Raw genomic sequence first — 22126 nt, forward strand, 5'->3', positions numbered from 1 at the left:
GGGGTGGCATCCTTGGTACCGGTGCAAGACAACTTTAAAGCATTTCATTAGCTCCTTGTGAAGTTTACTGAAACTCTGGAGATTGAGGCATGGATCATCCCGGAGAAATTTCATAAGCTGTTAGACGTCTTGTCAGCCTCTGGTCCAGCTAGGACGATCCTCCCTATTAAAGAACTGCTCGATTCAGACAGATCCTTCTGGCAGATATCAGCTGAAGTAACACCATGGTGAAATGAGTTGAGAAGAGATACCAGGTACACACTTTGAGGTTGAGTTCTACACTCATCCCAACTGGGGCTCCTTAGTTGTATTGATCATGCAAGAGAAGTCAAGGTCAAGCAAAAACACACATAAGGCAAGGAACCCTAACAATTTGATCTGTTTGAGAGGATGTTGTACTCCTCAGCTTTGCTATGGATGTATGCTAACTGCCACACCGTGTTACCTTGTCCCATGTTAGAAGTCATATTTGGCTAACATGCCTCCTCACAAAGCTCCCTCATGACAGCAGAAAGATGCTTGGACATAATTAAGGAAGGCCAGTTAGTGTCAAGATGTCTTTGCAGGTGATGATGAAAATATTGGATACCAGCCATTTCTGGTGATCATGTGCTGAGCATTGTGACTCCAAGCATTGGGCATCATGAGAGATATGTGGGCCATGATTGAGGACTTGCCTTTGGAGGGCTGACAGCTGTGAAGTGAGAGGACAGACAGTGCTCTGTATGGGCTGAAGGACTCCAAAGCTATCCTGCACTCTGGGGGTTTACACCTTGGCTCCCTGTTGCCCTTCACCTCAAATGAGACAATGCACACTGTCTTACCATCCCAAACAGACAGAATATGATGCCAAAAAGCATCTGAGATCCAAACAAGAGGTGCCAGCCTCTCTTTTCCTTGGCAACACACTTCACTACTTTGATGCATCAGCAAATTTGACAAAATGGTAGAGTGCCACATTAGTCCCAGTCGAGAGAGCATGACCTTCAGAAGCCACCTCACTCCATTCAACTGAGTGTGGTCTGCCCTGACATCACACAGATGGGTGTTAAAGATCATACACTGTCTCAGTTTCAGGACGGGAACACTTGCCTCCTTCATTCCATCTTTTGAAGCTCAAGACTGGTTTTTGGCTCTTGATTTGCAGCATGAATACTTCCACATAGCTATCCACCCTGGCCACAGGAAGTACATAAAATCATGGTTGGGTCCACTGGGAATCAGTACATGGTTCTACCCTTTGGAGTCTACACTACACTGAGAACGTTCACGAAATACCTGGCGGTAGTGGCAGTGCCTTTAAGAAGACAGGGAATCCACACCTACCCGTACCTGGATGGCTGGCTGATCAGGGCAGGTTCAGGAAACTGACAGGCTTACAGTATATATTGTCCCTGTTCTCTTAACTAGGACTCCTTGTAAACTATGATAAATTGTCTCTCACAGCATCACAGGCACTAGAGTTCATTGAGGCTTTAATAAAGTCCAGATTGGCAAGAGTCTACCTGCCAGAGGACAACCAGTGATGAACGACCTACGTACAAGTCCACTGACAGCAATAAGCTTGTGTCTGGGACTTTTAGGTCACATGTCAGCATGCACGTATGCAACACCACTTGACAGAGTTCATATAAGGACTTCACAGCTGTGACTGAGGTCTGTAGACACGCCGTTCAGACATCATGTGAACAGGAGGATCACAGTGTAGCCTCAAGTTCTGTGGGACGTTGCTTGATGGTTAGACCTGGTGAACCTGAGAAAAGGGGCATAGTTCTCAATCCCCTCCCCAACAATGACTCTTATCAGGGACTCATCAAGGACGGGCTGGGGTGTCCACCAGAACAATCTGCAGATGCAAGACACATGGTCTTGGGATGATCTGAAAACTCTTCTCCATGATGTTTCCATGTAGAGCCGTCAGACTGGCCTGCATAGCATTCCTGCGCATCTGTGAAACTCTGTGATGCAAATCTTGGCAGCACACCTGGGATGCAATATACAAACAAGGAAGGGGTGCTCGATTGTCCCCCTCTTTGCCAGGAAGTCATTAAACTTTGGGCATGGTGTCAACACAGAGTGATCCCAACAGTTCTACATCTTTCAGGGGTCAGCAATGACCTAGCAGACTTCCTGAGCGGGCATATGGCGTCCAACCACAAATGGTTGATACTGAAAACCATTCTAGACCCAGTATTACATCTGGGGCAGACTCGTGTCATAGACTTGTTCACCACAAAGCTCAATACCAAGTATCTGAACTAGGGCTGTTAAACAATAGAATATCAATTTAAATTTATTAAATTTTTTGGATGTTTTTCTACATTTTCAGATATACTGATTTCAGTTACAACACAGAATACAAAGTGTACTGTGCTCACTTTATATTATTTTTATTACACATATTTGCACTGTAAAAATGATAAAAGAAATAGTAATTTTCAATTCATCTCATACAAGTACCGTAGTGCAATCTCTTTATCATGAAAGCGCAACTTACAAATGTAGATTTTGTTGTTGTTGTTGTTACATAACTGAACTCAAAAACAGACTGATATAAAACTTTAGAACCTACAACTCCACTCAGTCCTACAGCTGTACAACTGTACAGCCAGTTGCTAAGAGAAACAAGTTTGTTTACATTTATAGGAGATAATGCTGCCCACTTCTTATTTACAATGTTACCTGAAAGTAAGAACAGATGTTCACATGGCATGGGTAGCCAGCATTGCAAGGTATTTATGTGCCAGATATGCTAAACATTTGTATGCCCCTTCATGCTTTGCCACCATTCTAGAGGACATGCTTCCATGCTGATGATGCTTGTTAAAAAAATAATGCATTAATTAATTAAATTTGTGACTGAACTCCTTGGGGGAGAATTGTATGTCTCCTGCTCTGTGTTTTACCCACATTCTGCCATATATTTCATGTTATAACGGTCTCGGATGATGACCCAGCATGTTGTTCATTTTAAGAACACTTTCACTGCAGATTTGACAAAACGCAAAGGAGGTACCAATGTGAGATTTCTAAAGATAACTACAGCACTCCACCCAAGATTTAAGAATCTGAAGTGCCTTCCAAAATCTGATCGGGATGGGGTGGTGGAGCATGCTTTCAGAAGTCTTAAAAGAGCAACAGTCAGATACGGAAACTACAGAATCTGAACCACCAAAAAAGAAAATCAACCTTCTCTGGTGACATCTGACTCAGATGATGAAAATGAACATGTGTTGCTCTGCACTGCTTTCAATCGTTATCGAGCAGAACCCATCATTAGCATGGATGCATGTCCTCTGGAATGGTGGTTGAAGCATGAAGGGACATATGAATCTAGCGCACCTGACACATAAATATCTTGGCGACGCTGGCTACAACAGTGCCATGCGAATGCCTGTTCTCACTTTCAGGTGACGTAAACACGAAGCGGGCAGCATTATCTCCTGCAAATGTAAACAAACTTGTTTGTCTGAGCGAGTGGCTGAACAAGAAGTAGACTGAGTGGACTTGTAGGCTCTAAAGTTTTACATTGTTTTATTTTTGAATGCAGTTATTTTTGTACATAACTCTACATTTGTAAGTTCAACTTTCATGATAAAGAGATTGCGCTACAGTACTTGTATTAAGTGAATTGGAAATTACTATTTTATTTTTACAGTGCAAATATTTGTAATAAAAATAAATATAAAGTGAGCACTGTACACTTTGTATTCTGTGTTGTAATTGAAATCAATATACTTTAAAATATGGAAAACATCCAAAAATATTTATATAAATGGTATTCTATTATTGTTTTACAGCGCGATTAATCGCGATAAATTTTTTTAATCATGATAAATTTTTTTAATCGCTTGACAGCCCTAGTCTGAACATCTGCCCCAGGAGAGCAGTGAACCCAGGTACACAGCCTAACCCTTCTTTCCATGGTGGTCTAGAGGACTATATATGCTTTCCTGCCAACGCCCCTGGTCCCTAAGGTAATAGCTAAGATTAGACAGTCCAAGACTTTGATCATCATGATAGCTCCATGGTGTCCAAGACAGTTTTGGCTTTCAGACCTGCTACAAATGTCCCATCTACCGCCTGGCTTTCCCAGATGTAGTATTTCAGAACCAGAGTAAGATACTTCACCCAGACCCACAATTGTTGTACCTTATGGTTTGGATGTTGGCTGGCAGACACCTAATGACAGACTATGATATCAAAATTCTTTATGGGCCTCCTTCACACTTGTCCTCTGGTCAGAGATCCAACTCCCCCATGGGTCCTCAATGCTGTCCTTTTAAAGCTCCTAGAGTCTCCCTTTGAACCACTGTCGAAGTGCTCAGCACCTTACCTTACCATCAAAACGGTCTCTCTTGTCACCATCACCTCTGCACAGTCAGCCTTTATAGCCTTACACATCCTAGGACACTAGATGGGGTGGGCTCTGTGGTACTACAGAGAATTCTTTCCCAGGTGTGTGGCTAATGGGTCTCGCCCACATGCTCGGGCTCTAACTGATCACCATATATGGGGTTGGGAAGGAATTTTCCCCCAGGTCAGATTGGCAGAGACCCTGGGTTTTTTTGGTGCCTTCCTCTGCAGTGTGGGGCATGAGTCACTTGCTGGTTTGAACTAGAGTAAATGGTGGATTCTCTGTAAGTTAAAGTCTTTAAATCAATATTTGAGGACTTCAGTATCTCTGCCGGAGGTTATGGGTCTATAACAAGAGTGGGTGGGAGAGATTCTGTGGCCTGTGATGTTCAGGAGGTCAGGCTCGATGATCATGATAGTCCCTTCTGGCCTTAGTCTATGAATAGCCCTTTATTGGGGATATGGTGGTGCTGAAATCACATCCCAAGTTCATCCCTAAGGTGGTCTTGGAAGTGCCACCTAAATCAGTTGATTACTTTGCCAAAACAGCACTGAACAATGTATAGTTTCGACAATTCCAGATCATTTCTGTGTTACCTCAATGGGCCAAGTCTTTCAGGCTGTCTCCCCACTTCTTTGTGGCCATATCTGGTGCATCAAAAGGCTAAGTTTCAGAGTAACAGCCGTGTTAGTCTGTATTTGAAAAAAGAAAAGGAGTACTTATGGCACCTTAGAGACTAACCAATTTATTTGAGCATAAGCTTTCGTGAGCTACAGCTCACTTCATCGGATGCATACTGTGGAAAGTGTAGAAGATCTTTTTATATACACACAAAGCATGAAAAAATACCTCCTCCCACCCCACTTTTTTCATGCTTTGTGTGTATATAAAAAGATCTTCTACACTTTCCACAGTATGCATCCGATGAAGTGAGCTGTAGCTCATGAAAGCTTATGCTCAAATAAATTGGTTAGTCTCTAAGGTGCCACAAGTACTCCTTTTCAAAAGGCTAAGTGATCTTGTTGCAGAGATTTTCTGCAACAAGTAGACCACACATATTTCCACCTGCTGTCAACTGGCTTGTGAACCTTTCCCTCCACACATCAAGGTGTACTCCATCAGGGCAAGAAGCAGCATCTTCAGTCTGTTTCTTGAGATCTGCAAGGCAGCTACATGGAGCAACCCACTAACTTTTGTTAAACACTTGACATGCAGCCAGGTTTCAAGACTGCACTTGCCGTGGCAGCCAGGCTGCATGCCAAATTTGGGAGAGTGGTATTTCAGTCATCGTTCAGCTAATACACTTGATGCCCACTTTCCTGAGGAGATACTTCTTGCCAGTGGGCTACAGTTGGATCTACACTGAAACATACTTGAAGAATGAATGTTTACTTACACTACTTACACTGGTTCTTCGAGATGTAATCAGTGTGGATCCCATGACCCACCCTCCATCCCTGCTTTTCAGAGTTTCCAACAACAGGGGCTTTGGATTGCCAAAGAATTGAGGGAGGATGGCATCTTTTTGCCCTTGTATAGAATCATGAGTCAGCACAGGGTGCAAGCGTGGCGCTCACAGACACTCCGATTCAAAAAAACTCCAGTTTTGTATGCAAGAGGTGCATGGGCTCCTACAGTAGGATCCACACAGAATACAATGTCACAGTGGGCTAGGATAAGTAACTGTTCTTTATCGTAACACAAAGAGTGTACTAACGTTTATGCCTGGCATATCCCCAGCAGAGGAGCAGACCCAGAACATGGTTTACTACTGCCTAAGGGTTGGGGAGCTCATTTACATTCTCCACTTGACTCCCTCCCTGTCCCAAAAAGTATGTGTGATTCCTGCTTATGCATTGAGTGACATTTGGCTTTTCCTGTCTTGCACACTGGTTTCATCTGCCTCCTAAATAGATAGGAGCTGTGCAACAGGCCAATATGCAGGCCTCAAAAGACCTGGTAACTTGTGGTCTGCATTGTAGTCTTAAAAAAGATGCAGTTCCTAATTGGAAATTTTATTTTAAAGCTATATGGCACATTTAGAGGGGAGTTGTGTATCATTTTCGTCTATCATGTGGCTGTTAACCTAAGTTAGGTTCCCTAGTTAGACTCTCACCCTCTTACTGACAAGTAGCTTAAACCCCTCTTACACAAACTCTGGATTCAGCCTGCTGAATCTGACTTGCAACTCACTTGCTGAGGGGCTTGACAAAAGGAGTCTAGTTATAAAAGGATGTTCAGGTTAAAGGAATCTGCCCCCTTTTTTAACTTACATCTTCCTCAGCCCTTTTGCAGCTCCTCTGAGTGTAAATTACACCAGTTTGGACTTATGCTTGATTACACATTGGTATGTTGCTATTAGGATGACTAAGGGAGACAGACTAATAGTACCTTACACATTGCCTGTGAATTTGACCTATGACTCCAGGCTTGTCAGTGACTGAAAGCAGATCCAGCAAGCACTTATTTACCTATAAAACTATATTACCTACTCAAGAAATGTCTCTTGCTTGAAGAAAAATTAGTTAAAGTACTGGATTTATATAAAGGAAGATACTGGATGTGACTGAAATTTTAATGAGCTTTGAATTTTTAAAAAAGGGAAACTTCTTTTTTTCTAAAAATTCACATAATTCCCCCCACTCCATTTTTTTAAAACAAATTCTAGAAAACATATATTGGAATCTCGGCATTCATTCAATAACAATTTTAGAGAGAGAAAAGTACTGTTAATTCTGCTTTGGCAGGATAAAGGAATCTCTCCAACTCAACACCTGCCAACATTATTAGAAACACAGTTTTAGAAGTCGGCTTGTTAACGTTTTTATTGTGTTTTATTTTTCTTTTAAACAGAGCCGAGCTTTATCGGGCCTCAGGGAAGTTTGAACTACTTGATCGTATTCTACCAAAGTTGCGAGCCACTAATCACCGTGTGCTTCTCTTCTGTCAAATGACATCCCTCATGACCATTATGGAGGACTATTTTGCTTTTCGAAATTTCCTTTACCTGCGCCTTGATGGTAAGCTGAGAGAGGAAACAAAGCACTGACAATAATCTGGGAGGTGGTGTGAGTCAATGGATAGGGCACTGGACTGGGATTCAGGAGACTTGGGTTCTCTACCTGGCTCTGCTACCATCTTGCTGTGTGACTTTGGGCAAATCATTTCACCACTCTGTGCTGCTTTTTCTCCTCCCATTCTTTAGTTTTATCTGTTTGGACCGTAAGCTACAGTTTGTACAGCACCCAGCACAAAAGGGCTTCAGTCTTGGCTGGCATCTCTGCTCACTAGCCTAATAATAAAAAATTAAAATACTTAGTCTGTACGCACTGAAAATACCACACTTGGAACATATTTGAGGCCATTACCAGGATGTAGTTAATCTAGTGATCCATCAGGTCTGGTCCAATTAACTGTTTTTCAGATAAGATGTAAAATGAAGGTGTGCACCATTTGTCAGAAATGAAGTCCCTGTGGCATTTTTCTCATGAGTAGGGGTGTTAACTGCACTGTTCTGGCCAAATTCCAATTGAAGAAATTACTTTCTACATTTTTAAATGCCCATTCGTATTTATCCACTGGGATTGCTGTATTTTTGTGACAGGTAAAGTGATACCTAGATAACTTTACCTTACAGGAGAGTTGGGAAGGTTAATTAGTTAATGTCTGTGAGTGTTTTATGATCCTTGAATGAAAGCTGTTACAGAAATGTAATGTAGTAGTATTAAAAGAACATAAAACTAAAAATTGCCTGTTTTATCCACTCAGAGGATGAAATGCATAATAATCAACTTAAAATTAGAAAGATGCTTTTTTTGTCAACAGCATGACAGTATTCAGGATGTTTAGAGTGACCTTCAACCTTCTGCAGAAGTAACAACCTCTGTCTCTTACTAACAAGTTGAGTGTTGGCTCTTCCTTACTTCCAGTGTCAAATGTGACAATATTTAATGCAGTGTTGTAGCCATTTTGGGCCCAGGATTTAAAGAGTGGATGGGTGATATGTAATATCTTTTGTTCTTCTCACCATTTCAATGAATGATTACTTCACCCATTTTGTGTCTCTAATATTTAATGGGACAGTGTGTTCAGTCAAATAAAATATCCATAGAAAGATAGCAATTATAGGAAAATATAACGAACAATGCCAACAATGCTCAAGTTACTTTTGGGTACTCACATTATCAAATTTTAAGTTGATTCAAAGCTTTTCATCCCTCAAGTGGGGTAAGTATTATTAATACCAAGCACTTCTTTAGTACTTTCCATCTAATGATACATTAATGAACATAGCCTCAAGATACCCTGCTGGGTAAGAAAATGTTATCTGGTTGTACAGATAGGGAAATTGAGGCACAAAAGTTGACTTGCCGAATGCATCAGAGGAAATCTGGGGCAAAGCTGGGAACAATACTCCGTTCTGTGCTTTTAACTACACGACTATCCTTTCTCTATGCAATTGACTTCAGTTTTATCTTTGACATAATAAAACCCAACAAAATACTGTGGGCATCCAAGACAGCAGACTTAGCTGTGACATTTTACATCACTGTATACTACTTACTTTAGAATTAATCCTTCCTTATGCTAGAATGTTGCTGAAAATACATACATGTGTAAATACCTCTTATTCCTGTCATTTTGCAGTGTGGTAGACAGCATATTAGAGAGACATGGTGGGAGAGGTAACATCTTTTATTACACCAACTTCTGTTGGTGAATGAGACGAGCTTTAGAGCTACACAGAACTCTTCTTCAGGTCTGGGAAGGGTGCTTAAAGTGTCACAGCTAAATACGAGGCAGAACAGGTTGTTTAGCACACACATTCTAAGGGACCTTTCAGTGCCTCGGTGGCCGGTGCAGCCACCGCCAGCGGTCCCCACGTGGCCAGTGCAGCTGGTGCCATGGCTACCCCCTCCCGGACAGCAGCAGCCCCCCAGGATGCCTCCCCCAATCCCCCCCCCCCAGCAGCGACCCCTCCACTTCTCCCTGTCCCCGCAGCAGCGACCCCCACCCCCCTTAAGATTTAGTCAGGGCTATTTATAGTAAAAGTCATAGACCGGTCACAGCCTGTGAATTTTTGTGTATTGCCCGTGACTGGTCCATGACTTTTACTAAAAATACCTGTGACTAAATCGTAGCCTTACCTATATCTGGCCATGGCGTTCTTACTGAAGGAATATCTCATAGAAAACCCTCTCAAAACACTCACCACACTAAGGGCCAGCTTCCTCCAGGACATAACCAACTTCCTCCAGAAACCTGGCAACGTGAACAACCTCCCTCATAACACCTTCCTTGCCATTATGGATGTCACCTCCCTATACACCAGCATCCCTCAAAATGACAGTGTCACGGGATACTCACTCACCGCAGGTGGTGCTTCCTTCTGGCTGTTCTGGGGAATGGCTGTCTTTATTCAAGGCTAATTCAATGGTGTCCAGTTTGCAAATTAATTCCAATTCTGCAGTTTCTTGTTGGAGCCTGTTTTTGAAGTTTTTTTTTTTTTGTTGGAGAATTGACTTTTAGGTCTGAAATTGAGTGACTGGAGAGGTTGAAGTGTTCTCTGACTGGTTTGGATGGGTCATTACACAAAGTAAAAACTATTTCCCCATGCTAATTTTTCCCCCTACTGTTACTCACACCTTCTTGTCAACTGTTTGAAATGGGCCATCCTGGTTATCGCTACAAAAGGTTTTTTTTCCTCCTGCTGATAATAGCTCACCTTAATTGATTGGTCCCGTTACAGTTGGTATGGCAACACCCATTTTTTCATGTTCTCTGTGTGTATATATCTTCCTACTGTATTTTCCACTGCATGCATCCGATGAAGTGGGCTCTAGCCCACGAAAGCTTATGCCCAAATAAATTTGTTAGTCTCTAAGGCGCCATAAGTACTCCTCGTTTTTTTTTAATGTTGTTATAAACTCCAGTTTTCCTTCATTTTCAGTTCCATGGCAAAAAAATTCTTGCAGGCTAAAATATGGTTCAAAAGTAAATCTCATCTTTCCCTCCTTCCCCCCGCTCTTCCTGTATCACCTTGTTCACATCCACGTTGTGTTTCTTTATGACAAATGTTTTTGGTCAACAGTTTGTGACTTTACGAGGGACAGATTTTCTCCTCTTCATGTGTGTGTATTGGATAACTAAATAAAAATCTCTCCTCCTCTCTCTTTGGTTTCAGGCACAGAGAGAGATGTACAGGCATAAAACCAAGAGTGAAGCTTATTGAACATACAAAGTGGTCACAAGATTTACTTTGGCTTGGTGAAATTCACCTTAGTATATGCATGCTAAGCACTTAAGTGGCACATGGGGTTTCATATAGGCCTTTGGTCATGGATTGATTTTCATCCCATTGTGCACTGTTGCTTTAGACCTTGAAATTTAAACATTAGTAAACCTCAGGTATTAGTTTGGTTTTGAGGCAAACAGTGAGATTGTTAGTATAAATATGTTTATGCATTCATATGATTATATAATATTCAGATTCTAATAATGTCCAGAGGGCCTCAATCAAAATCAGGGCTCCATTGTACTAGGCATTGTAGAAAACATAGAGGTGTCCCAAAGAGCTTACAACCTAAGCTGAGCAATGTATAAAAAGTGTGGTGGAGGGAGGACAGATAAGTATGTATGATTTTGTATATGTATATTTATGTTTATCATAGCCATGAAATGCTGGCTGATTGGTTGAAGCTTCCTTTTGAAATACATTGTATAGTTAGATTCACTGCTTATTTGTGGAAACCTTTGTCCAGTAGTCTAGCACTTACGCAGCTGGCCAAAGCGCACATGTGCAGTAATGAGTCTACACAATGTGAAGTGCAGGTGGGATGGCTGAGGGCAAGTGAAGTGGTTTGCCTCCCTCAAATGATGACTTCCTCATCAGCTTATGTCTTTTGCGGATTACTTCTGTACAAGATCTGTGTCATGGGATTTCTTTGCATATCTTTTCAGGTACAACAAAATCAGAGGATCGGGCTGCTCTGCTGAAGAAGTTCAATGAGCCTGGGTCACAGTACTTTATCTTCTTGTTGAGCACAAGGGCGGGAGGCCTGGGCCTGAATCTTCAGGCTGCTGACACTGTCATTATCTTTGACAGTGATTGGAATCCTCACCAGGTTATTTTTATTTACTTATCAATGATGCAATGTACAAAGAGAATTGGAAATGCTTTTGAGGCTTCCTGTTTTACATAAGAACATAAGAATGGCCATACTGTGTCAGACCGAAGGTCCATCCAGCCCAGTATCCTGTCTGCCGACAGTGGCCAATGCCAGGTGCCGCAGATGGAGTGAACCTAACGGGTAATGATCAAGTGATCTCTCTCCTGCCATCCAGCTCCACCTTCTGACAAACAGAGGATAGGGACACCATCCCTTACCCATCCTAGCTAATAGCCATTAATGGACTTAACCTCCATGAATTTATCTAGTTCTCTTTTAAATCCTGTTATAGTCCTAGCCTTCACAACCCCTCAGGCAAGGAGTTCCACAGGTTGACTGTGTGCTGTGTGAAGAAGAACTTCCTTTTATTTATTTAAACCTTCTGCCCATTAATTTAATTTGTGGCCCCTAGTTCTTATATTATGGGAACAAATAAATAACTTTTCCTTATTCACTTCCTCCACATCACTCATGATTTTATATACCTCTGTCACAGGGGTCCCCAACACAGTACCAGTGGGCACAGTGGCGCCTGCTGGGGCAGTTGTGTGCGCCCGCAGGACACCGCGCTGCCAAAAGGCCACTGCCAACCGTGGCCGCAGGAGAACTGCCCGCCCGCCAAGAAGCACTGCCATTTCTCAGCAGCATTTTGGCGGCGGCGCTTCTTGCCGCTGCTGCTTCTTGGTGGCATTTTGGCTGCGGGGTGTCTGGCACCCACCACAGTTTTCTGGGAATAGGTATATGCTATTCCCACAGAAAGGTTGGGGACCACTGCTCTATCATATCCCCCCCTTAGTCTCCTCTTTTCCAAGCTGAAAAGTCCTAGCCTCTTTAATCTCTCCTCATATGGGACCCGTTCCAAACCCTTAATCATCTTAGTTGCCCTTCTCTGAACCTTTTCTAATGCCATTAAATTTAAATTTGCCGTTTTGTTGCCCAATCACTTAGTTTTGTGAGATCTTTTTGAACTTCTTCACAGTCTGCTTTGGTCTTAACCATCTTGAGCAATTTAGTATCATCTGCAGACTTTGCCACCTCACTGTTTACCCCTTTCTCCAGATCATTTATGAATAAATTGAATAGGATTAGTCCTAGGACTGACCCTTGAGGAACACCACTAGTTACCCCTCTCCATTCTGAAAATTTACCATTTATTCCTAACCTTTGTTCCCTGTCTTTTAACCAGCTCTCAGTCCATGAAAGGATCTTCCCTCTTATCCCATGGCAACTTAATTTACATAAGAGCCTTTGGTGAGAGACCTTGTCAAAGGCTTTCTGGAAATCTAAGTACACTGTGTCCACTTGATCCCCCTTGTCCACATGTTTGTTGACCCCTCCAAAGAACTCTAATAGATTAGTAAGACATGATTTCCCTTTACAGAAACCATGTTGACTTTTGCCCAACAAATTATGTTCTTCTATGTGTCTGACAATTTTATTCTTAACTATTGTTTCAACTAATTTGCCTGGTACTGACGTTAGACTTACTGGTCTGTAATTGCTGGGATCACCTCTAGAGCCCTTTTTAAATATTGGTGTTGCATTAGCTATCTTCCAGTCATTGGGTAGAGGAGCTGATTTAAAGGACAGGTTACAAACCATAGTTAATAGTTCCGCAATTTCACATTTGAGTTCTTTCAGAACTCTTGGGTGAATGCCATCTGGTCCAGTGACTTGTTACTGTTAAGTTTATCAGTTAATTCCAAAACCTCCTTTAATGACACTTCAATCTGTGACAGTTCCTTCAGATTTGTCACCTACAAAGGACGTCTCAAGTTTGGGAATCTCTCTAACATCCTCGGCCATGAAGACTGAAGCAGATAATTCATTTAGTTTCTCTGCAATGACTTTATCATCTTTAAGTGCTCCTTTAGTATCTCGATCATCCAGGGGCCCCACTGGTTGTTTAGCAGGCTTCCTGCTTTTAATTTGGGAAATTTGATTGTGAAACAAATAGGCTCTGTACCTCCAAATGCCACTTTGTTAAAGAATCAGTCACCAAACTACTACCTGTAAATAATGATTTGTTTTAAATCAGTAAAGTGTTATGGTTTTTTCCATCTGCCATGGAGCCCCCCATGTCAGAGCTCTGTGGATGCTGTCTCCTACTCCCACAGTGTAGCTATCTCATTCTCTTAGTCAGGGAGCTAGTAAATTTCTGCCTTTGGAGCACATGAATCCTGGTCTTTTAAACAGCTAGAAGTGTGGCAGTAGAGTGGTACAAGGCATTCCCTCTCTCAAGAGGCTAATTGCAATACTTTCACAGCAATTTTGCAGATTCATAATAAGGGTGGTGTAAAAGATTCCTCTTATGTTTTTCTCCCAGATGGCGGGAGACCCTGGTCATGTCCAGTTATTTACTCCAGGTGGCTTATACACAGGCCCCAGTTCCTTATTTCTTGCAAGAGAGACCCTTCCCTTTGTGGAGCTTCTTCAGTCCCTTCTTATAGGGGATCAAAAGGAAAGTTAAATATCCAGCCCACCTGAAAATAACTTCTTCCCAGAGCCCCTCAAAGGGGAAGAAAGGCCAGCAGTACCTTCTTTCTTCAGAGGCCATCTGCACAGCGGTTTTTGAGAAGTCATTCTGGCTGGGCTGCTGAATCAGGCTCACTTTGTCAGGCTTACGGGGAGTGCGGTGAACTCCCAGGGTAGGGTCGGGGTGGAGATCTCCGCCTGGATGGGAGTTCCCCCTTGGCTCCAGGATTTGCTCCTGAAGTCTCCTGCTCAGGATGATCTCTCTTCCCAGTTGACTGCAGTTTCCTCCTTTTTAAAGTCCGCCTCCCTACCATACGTGATTGATGTGGCCAGAGCGGTGGGACTAGCTCTGCACACAGTGCCTATCTGGCACCTTCCTCATCAGTGTGGGGTTTATACATCCTGTCACAGGTGGCCATAGTAACTAGAGATGGTAGTAGTGAGTACAGATAGAGGATGTTCAAATTAATACCTCGGGGTGGCCGAAAAAGCAAGTAGAAGCAAGTGTGTTCTGTGCTTGTCTCTTAGTGACACATTTTTAAAAAGTAGAGGCTATATGTGAATGGAATCACAAGCCTATATTTATACTTTCATAATATGTACAGCTAGCTAGTGAAGGGCCCCATGCTGAACTAAGTGGAGGGATTCCTTGAGAGAGGCTGAAAAGATCTTCTTTATTTAAAACTTTAAAACAGCACTATCACAAATGCACAAAGATTAGGATGATCAGAGACATCAAGATCCTGAACAGGAACTTGGAACAATCCATAGCTTGTGTGTGTTGGTTTGGGGTTTCTGAAAGCAATGCAAAATGTACCTTTCTCTTGTTTCACATTTCCATTGGGTTAGTTGTGTGACATTTATAGTACAGTTCACTGTATGTGCAGCACCCAGGTAGCAATATGCACAAACAGTAAATATTATTTTGCTGGAATGCCAAGTAAACAAACTGATAAATTGTGATTGCATTCAATTTCTGTTTTTCTCTTGGGGATGGAAGCAATATGTTAACTTTAATGAGGCATGTGCTAAAAGAAAGATACTAATAATATTTGTTAGAGCCAGGCATAGCACTTATAGGAATGGAAGCTTTCACTTTCCTCTTTTTGACATCCCCAGTCTATAAATGAATTGCATGAATGTGTTCATACTGTGACTTTATGTTCACTTTTGTCCACTGCTGGCTGCAAATATGCTTTTAATTCAAAACATTCTATTAATTTTAAAGTGCCCAGAGCAAAAAATGTCTAGGCAGGGCTTTGTGATTGCAATCCCGAACAGCTGGATTGAAACAGGCTGGTTTTAAAAAAACTTTTAATCCTTATTTTAAGAGGCCTACTTCATGTAAAATAACACGACATTGTGATAGTACAATGCTTGCACTTTTAGATTAACTGCCCTCCATTAGTATTGTTTGTATCTGACTCTGCTGTAGTAAGATTATGACTTCTGGAAAGCTGATAGGATTGCAGTATCTTAATAGAATTCTAAATAAATAAAATTAACCTCTACGCTTGACCTGCTGTGTTCTCTCGGGGACTGGGACTAGTGCCCATCAAAAGGCTACTTTAGAGATGCTGACAAATGTCTACTAAAAACTAAAAACATGAAATTCATGTCACTTGAGGCCAAATGTAGACAATTTGAACCCAGATTTCCAAAGGTAAAAGACTGGTGGCCTAAGCCACTGCACTACTTTAGTCATCACTGTGTTTGTTTACCAGTGCCCATACTATTGTCTCAACAGTATTCTCTCTAATATTCATGCCTGGATTTCACTCTCTCACCCTTCTGCCCTCATTTTTGCACCCAAAATTTGGGGCAGGTAAAGCGTTGTTCAGTTCAGGATTTTGGTTCAGACCCATTTCTACTAATGTATTTTATTCTTATAGATATTTTTAAAGATAATAGTTTTCTCTCTCCAGACAGCTGGTTTGCATAGCAGACAGAGGCACTGTACATAACACAGTGTATTTTTCTCAAACAGGATTTGCAGGCACAAGACAGAGCTCACCGAATTGGTCAGCAGAATGAGGTTCGAGTCCTGAGGCTGTGCACTGTAAACAGTGTGGAGGAGAAGATACTTGCTGCTGCCAAGTATAAACTGAATGTGGATCAGAAAGTTATTCAAGCCGGCATGTTCGATCAAAAATCTTCAAGCCATGAACGGAGGGCTTTCCTACAGGCTATATTGGAACATGAGGAAGAAAATGAGGTAATGTACTTGGAATATTGTTTAAGTGCTCAAAAAAGAGAAGAGGTTGTTTTCAAAGTAAATTGGCTAGAATATAAGAATATGAGACATGTTCAAAGAAACCAGGCCCAGTTTGCAAATTTGGCTTCCAAATACTGCATTTGGGTGGTCATATTATCACATGGGTACCTATAATGCTATCAGAGCACCTCAATTCAGAATTAGGTTGTAACTTACATTAATTCCCCTCCTTCATGAAGTTGGGGAAGTAGACACCCTATAACTACAGGCTACGCTTTTCAAATGTAGGTGTCTAAGGTGAGGCTCCTAAATCCATAGTTATGTGCCTAAATAGCCTGATTTTCAAAAGTGCTGAACACCTGGCAGCTTTGCATGTTCTTGAATCCAGGACCCTGCCTCTGCCCATAGCTGCTTCTGTCTCCTATGTTCCTGAACAGAATTAACAAACCCTACCTTCATGTGTTTCCAGGGTGAGCCAGCAGAATAGCTCTTCTTTTTGCAGGGCACTAGAGTGTGATACCTTGTCACATTGAAGCTTCTGTATTCCAGAGCATTTTGTAAATTTCCTTGTCAGCAGTGCCTCCACAAGGACCAATGGGTTGCTGCAAAAAGCTTCCAAAACTTTACTTTTAATGGATAGAAGTGTAATAGTAAATTAGAAGAAAGTTGCCTCTGCCCTCACCTCACCCCCTTTTGAATTGTGGCAACACAATGGAGGAAACCTTATTCCACCCTTCCCTTTAAGTAGTTTAGTAACCACTGGACACAGTAACAGAACTCTGTACAAATACTAGATCTGTGACACTTTTTCAAATAATTCCATTCTGCGGTGACTTCTTCCCCACCAAAAACAACCTCCTACGTGGTCAGAGACTGTAGGGCTCTAAAAGCCTAGACTGTCCCTTTAAATATTCTTACTAGCATCTGAGTTTGGGTTGTACTTGAGTAAAGAGCATCTCCTGTAGTCTGTGCTTTCATTAACATGCAAGTATGGTTCTCCAGGAGGCCTCATGGTTTCTCAAAGGTCAGGGAAATTACTTCTTGAATAATTAGACTTTGTTTAATAAACTGTTATCAATGGTACATTGATTATATACCACTTAGACAAGGCTAGTATGTCATTAAGTGGGAGTAGGTTTTTTGTGGGGGTTGTCAACAAACTGATTACATAACCAATATGAAAGGGGTTGCACACAACGACACTGTTTTGATTAATAATCCTTTGTTTTCTATTTTAACTCAACAGTGCAAGTATAGTTTGGTTTAACTCACAGTGAAGTAACAATATAGTAGTCACCCAGTCAACAGCATCCACCAAAGAAGCTAAAACTAATATGAGTAGAGTAGATTGAAATCAATAGAAATCTTATAGTTGGGGTTTGGCTGCATAGCTAACGTTCAGGGTTCCTGGATATGCTTCGTTTGACTGATGACCCTAACTAGTACAAGAAAATGACATTCAACAATTAATAACTTGTTTTAAAAATGATCTACCTAATATGTTATTGTGTGAAGATACTATATATCTTCTGGTTTTGCTACACTTACTTCCTTTTACTAACAGAAAATGATTCTAGTAACTAGTAATCCACCAGTGTGCCGGTTCCCGTCCATAATGGGTCTGATTCTAAAGTCCTTACTAATTCTGAAATTCGAGACAAAAGTCAGTAGGAGTTTTGTGTGTGTGTGTGTGTGTGTGTACGCACGCACGTGTTAGCTTTTTAACCATCCCACAATACATACATTTTCTCATTATGATAACTTCTCACATGTCACGCAACAGCAACTATTAACCTGTTATTTGCAACTGTTTTTAATATTACGCAAAAAGCGGCTAAGCTTAATAGTAAAATTGAGGTTTGTAAAGTACTGTGGTAGGAAATCCTGTCTGACAGCGCGGAGGCTGGAACTTCTTGAGCTCTGTTTATGTTGGGTTATAGACAGTATCGTGAGGTCAGTAAAGTCAGTCTTGCTGTGAGGTTGTATTCATTTTCCAATTTATTGGCATGTAATTTACAGTTTGAACCAATTGATCTAAAGCCAAAAGAGAGATGAAACTGTAGAGAAGTTCATTCACAAGACTATGCTTGGCTAGGTTATATAATTTTGATGGATTTTTTAAAATAATCTAGTTTATTGACAATGTAGTTACAGATATGAAGATTGCAGCTGTGTTTCTAAAGTATTTTGTTGAGTTATCTAGAATCTCTAGAACATAACTGGGTAGCCTGAAATCTTTATTAAAATCGCTCATTGACAACTCATGCCAAAGACTTCCCTCAAGTGAATTTTGTAAGATTATCCAACCTTCCCCTTTCTTGGGCTTTTTCTTGCTGCCTATGAATAAAAATTAGAGGGATAAAAATTGAATTGCAGTTTCAGTTGAAATTATTTTTGTGGTGGATGGGCAAACCTAGTAATCTCACAAAATATTGTTTGGGCCCAGAACAATATCATTATGTTGTGATGTTACTTATGTAATGAGTTTGTCTTGCAGGATAAACTTTTAAAGACTGCACCCATAGGAGGAAGGAGGCTGGAAAACAGTCATGTTCAGTTAAATAACTGCTATAGCAGTTGCCCATACAGACTTAACCCTAATGTGCTCCACTGTAGCCAAACATGTGATACATATGTGGGCATATCCTCAGCTGGTGTAAACTGTCATAATTTCGTTAGCTTCAATAGAGCTATGACAATTTAAACCAGCTGAGCATCTGCCTCGTGGACTCTTTTTTGCAAACTTACCTCCGCATGTTCTTCTGTTTTATTTTGTTCTAAATTATGATTCCCTTTCTGTAAAGAAGTTCTTCTGGATTCTGATTTTATTAATAATCACTTTGACCAGCTGTTAGGCATTAGTACTAAAAGAGTGAGGTACACACCAGCTGCCAGTCCCTCAGGGTTAGGCGTCTGGCACATAAACAGAAATCTTAGACAAATGCAGTTAGCGTGCATACACACTGTAAAATGTGTCAGTATGGCAGTCTAGCTTCATGGAAGCCTTAGAAAAAGAACTGACTGAGAAGTAGTTACCAGAGTCCATAATGTAGATATGTATGTTGTTATAATGAGAAAAATACTTGAATGAATAGTTCAGATCAATTCACAATTAAAAAAGAAGATGAAGTGGGGGGCAAAACAGTAAATTGTCTTTCCTTGTATTAACATAATTAAGAAGGAAAATGATAATCTGATGTAACAAAATATAGTCTGGCCCCTTTAAAGAATATGGGGGTCAGGTCTAGTCCATCCTGTTCCCTGACATGGGAATAGGTGTTTAAGGGATCAACAGACAAGCTGGTGAATGGTGGCTAGGTGGTGATCAGGGAGCTACCTCCTGGATATGCTAAAAACCCAGCTGCTAGTTGACTCTGGGGGAGAGAGAAGAGAAGCTCCAGGAAGCAGAGCTGGAACCTGGGTACTGTGGGCTGGGGAAGCTGGCTTGAAACATTGTACAGCCCCAGAAGGGAGGGCTGTGGAATATCTTAATGGGGGAGGAGGGTTTGGGCCCCAGGGGCCAAAGGAAACTGTATATTTATAAAGTCTCAGTGAATGGAACCCTAGGAAGGGAAATACTAGTTTAAACGCTTTTGGCTGCAAACAAGTTATTTGGGAAAAGCAAGAGGACACTGAGGTTGGCATGCCTGCAGGGCTATGCTGTGCTACGAGAAGGCATGCTCTGTGGATGCCGTCCTGCCACACTGTTACTGTAATATCTGGAAAATGTACAGGGAATGGATGTTTTAATAAGAGCCCAAACTACAGTCCAATACTTAACAGAAGTCGTTGTGCAAGTGCTTAGAACAGTGGTTTTCAACCTGTGGTCAGCGGACCCCTGGGGGTCTGCAGGCTATCTCGAAGGTGTCTGTGAAAGGTGACGTATGAAAATAAAGTTTCAGATCCCAGAAAAGACATTCCATTTTTCTAGTCAATCAAAAGTATGTGAATACCCCCACCTACAGGTCAAAACCCAGGAGTGTTGTCATTACCATAGATGCTCACAGCTTAGTGCCCTTTCTCATGCTGTGTCAAATGCTGTGCTAAGCACGTGCAACATTTATACTTAAATTCTGTCAGGTCAGTTTTCAGTCTAAGACTTCTATGGTAGGGGTCTGTGGACCACAGGCTGAATTTCCAAAGGGTCTGCACCTCCAGCTGAAATTTCTTTAGGGGGTCTACAAATGAAAAAAGATTGAAAACCACTGATTTAGAAAATAACATTTGGGTAGGACATCAACTTTAGCTTTTTCTCCTTTTAATCTGGTACTGAATGTTTCCTTGTGAGTACAAATCTCAGACCGCCCCCCAAAGTCAATACCGTGGCATAATGAATTGACTTATGTCACAGCAAGCATTAAACTTCCTGCATTTCTCAGTCAGTGTGTAATCATCTTTTAAAATATTGATCTTAACTGTATTTAATCAAATTTTAACAAGGATCATTCCCAAAATGCTACCATAAAAATATACCAAGTGACCATAAGGTTGTATCATTAAACACTCAAAAGTCAGGAAATGCTGAAGTTTATGTACGCAACTTAAAGTCTGCCACTTGTGCATATTCATTTAAGTATGGACTTGAATTATATGATTACATACTGTTTCTCAAAATTTACTAAATATATTCATACAACAACTTTCACGGTCTGAAATATATTAAACTCAATGGCACTCCTCCCATGCATAAAATTACACACATGCCTAAGTGTTGGCAGGACTGGGATGAGATGTAGTCTGAGAATTCCTAGAAACAGGGCATTGAACATCTTATCCTTGGAAAACTTCCAGCAAAATGTAGCATATGTTGGATAAGTACCATTTACTGTATATTTCTCATATAAATCACTTTCATGGATTCTTTTTCGGTCATCGCAGAATATACCTGGACCATCTTGTGGTTCTGTATATCTGTGGACATGGCGGGAGGAACTACAATAAAATTAAACAAAACTTTGAGAAATAGTATGTCATTGTAGAATTCAAAACTATTGTAACATATACATGTGGAAGCAGAGTTAAGGTTTGTCTTTGGTAGATCCTGAGTTTGAGTGCTTAACTATGCAACTTTATATTTCTCTAAACGTAGGGGTTTGTTTGTGTGTATGGTTGGGTTTTTTGTTTTGCGTTTTGTGATTTTTATTTTTTTTTCCAACTCTCAAACATCTCTTTTCTCCCCCTTCCTCCGCCACCCAAATTGCTCAGACTTTCCACTAACAGTTCCCTTTATGCAGAGAATAAGCATGGAGAACTTCAGACCAAAAGATTAAAGTTTTGGAAAGTTATGAGTGACTGCAACTGAGGTGAGAATGGAAGCTACTGGGCAACATGCACTGTATTGGTCACCATATCTCCCATTAGAACTACCTAGAAACATTTAATGAAAAAAAGACATTTTCCTATTTCAACAGAGACTACCGGTGGGGGGGAGTCTTGCATATAGATGATAGTTAACACCAGTACCATTTTGTCTTGCAGATATGGATTTGCAGACTTAATAAAATGCAAATACCGAGCAATTTCTTAATGTATTTGAGTGACCTAATTCATATTCCCAGTGCTAAGCACACTTAGCATCTATATGTGGGATCCTTTCTAAGTTGCAGCAGAAGCACTGTGCTCGGTGTGTGTGGTAATTGTCTATTAATGGTATCCCTAAATTTACCACCATAGCTATTTTGTATTTTATTTGACCCTTTACTTCTGTGGCCCTATTCACTATAGTGCATGGCTCACTTTACTGTTGATTTAAAGAACATAAATTTGAGAGATGTGGATATATAATGGCAGAAGGGATGCTTTTTATTGCCTGTTAATACTTCCTTGCTTAGGGAGGCAATTTCCATGGGCAGTGGTGCTTTTAGGTTTTGTGCCTAGAACAGGTCGGCAACCTTCGGCACACGGCCCATC

General features: G+C 41.1%; 1 protein-coding gene across 6 annotated transcripts in view; it reads left to right on the forward strand.

The window, feature by feature from the left end:
• The window catches only part of SMARCA2 (SWI/SNF related BAF chromatin remodeling complex subunit ATPase 2), a 182944-nt gene that overhangs the window by 94088 nt on the left and 66730 nt on the right, over positions 1–22126 (forward strand). For all 6 annotated transcript variants that reach the window (XM_073345222.1, XM_073345221.1, XM_073345225.1 and 3 more), the window contains 3 exons: positions 7211–7377; positions 11318–11481; positions 15989–16216. In XM_073345222.1, coding sequence (XP_073201323.1) covers positions 7211–7377; positions 11318–11481; positions 15989–16216 — 559 coding nt within the window. The remainder of the gene's footprint in view (positions 1–7210; positions 7378–11317; positions 11482–15988; positions 16217–22126) is intronic.

This window comes from Lepidochelys kempii, chromosome 5 (genome assembly GCF_965140265.1).
Source record: "Lepidochelys kempii isolate rLepKem1 chromosome 5, rLepKem1.hap2, whole genome shotgun sequence".
Classification (NCBI taxonomy): domain Eukaryota; kingdom Metazoa; phylum Chordata; order Testudines; family Cheloniidae; genus Lepidochelys; species Lepidochelys kempii.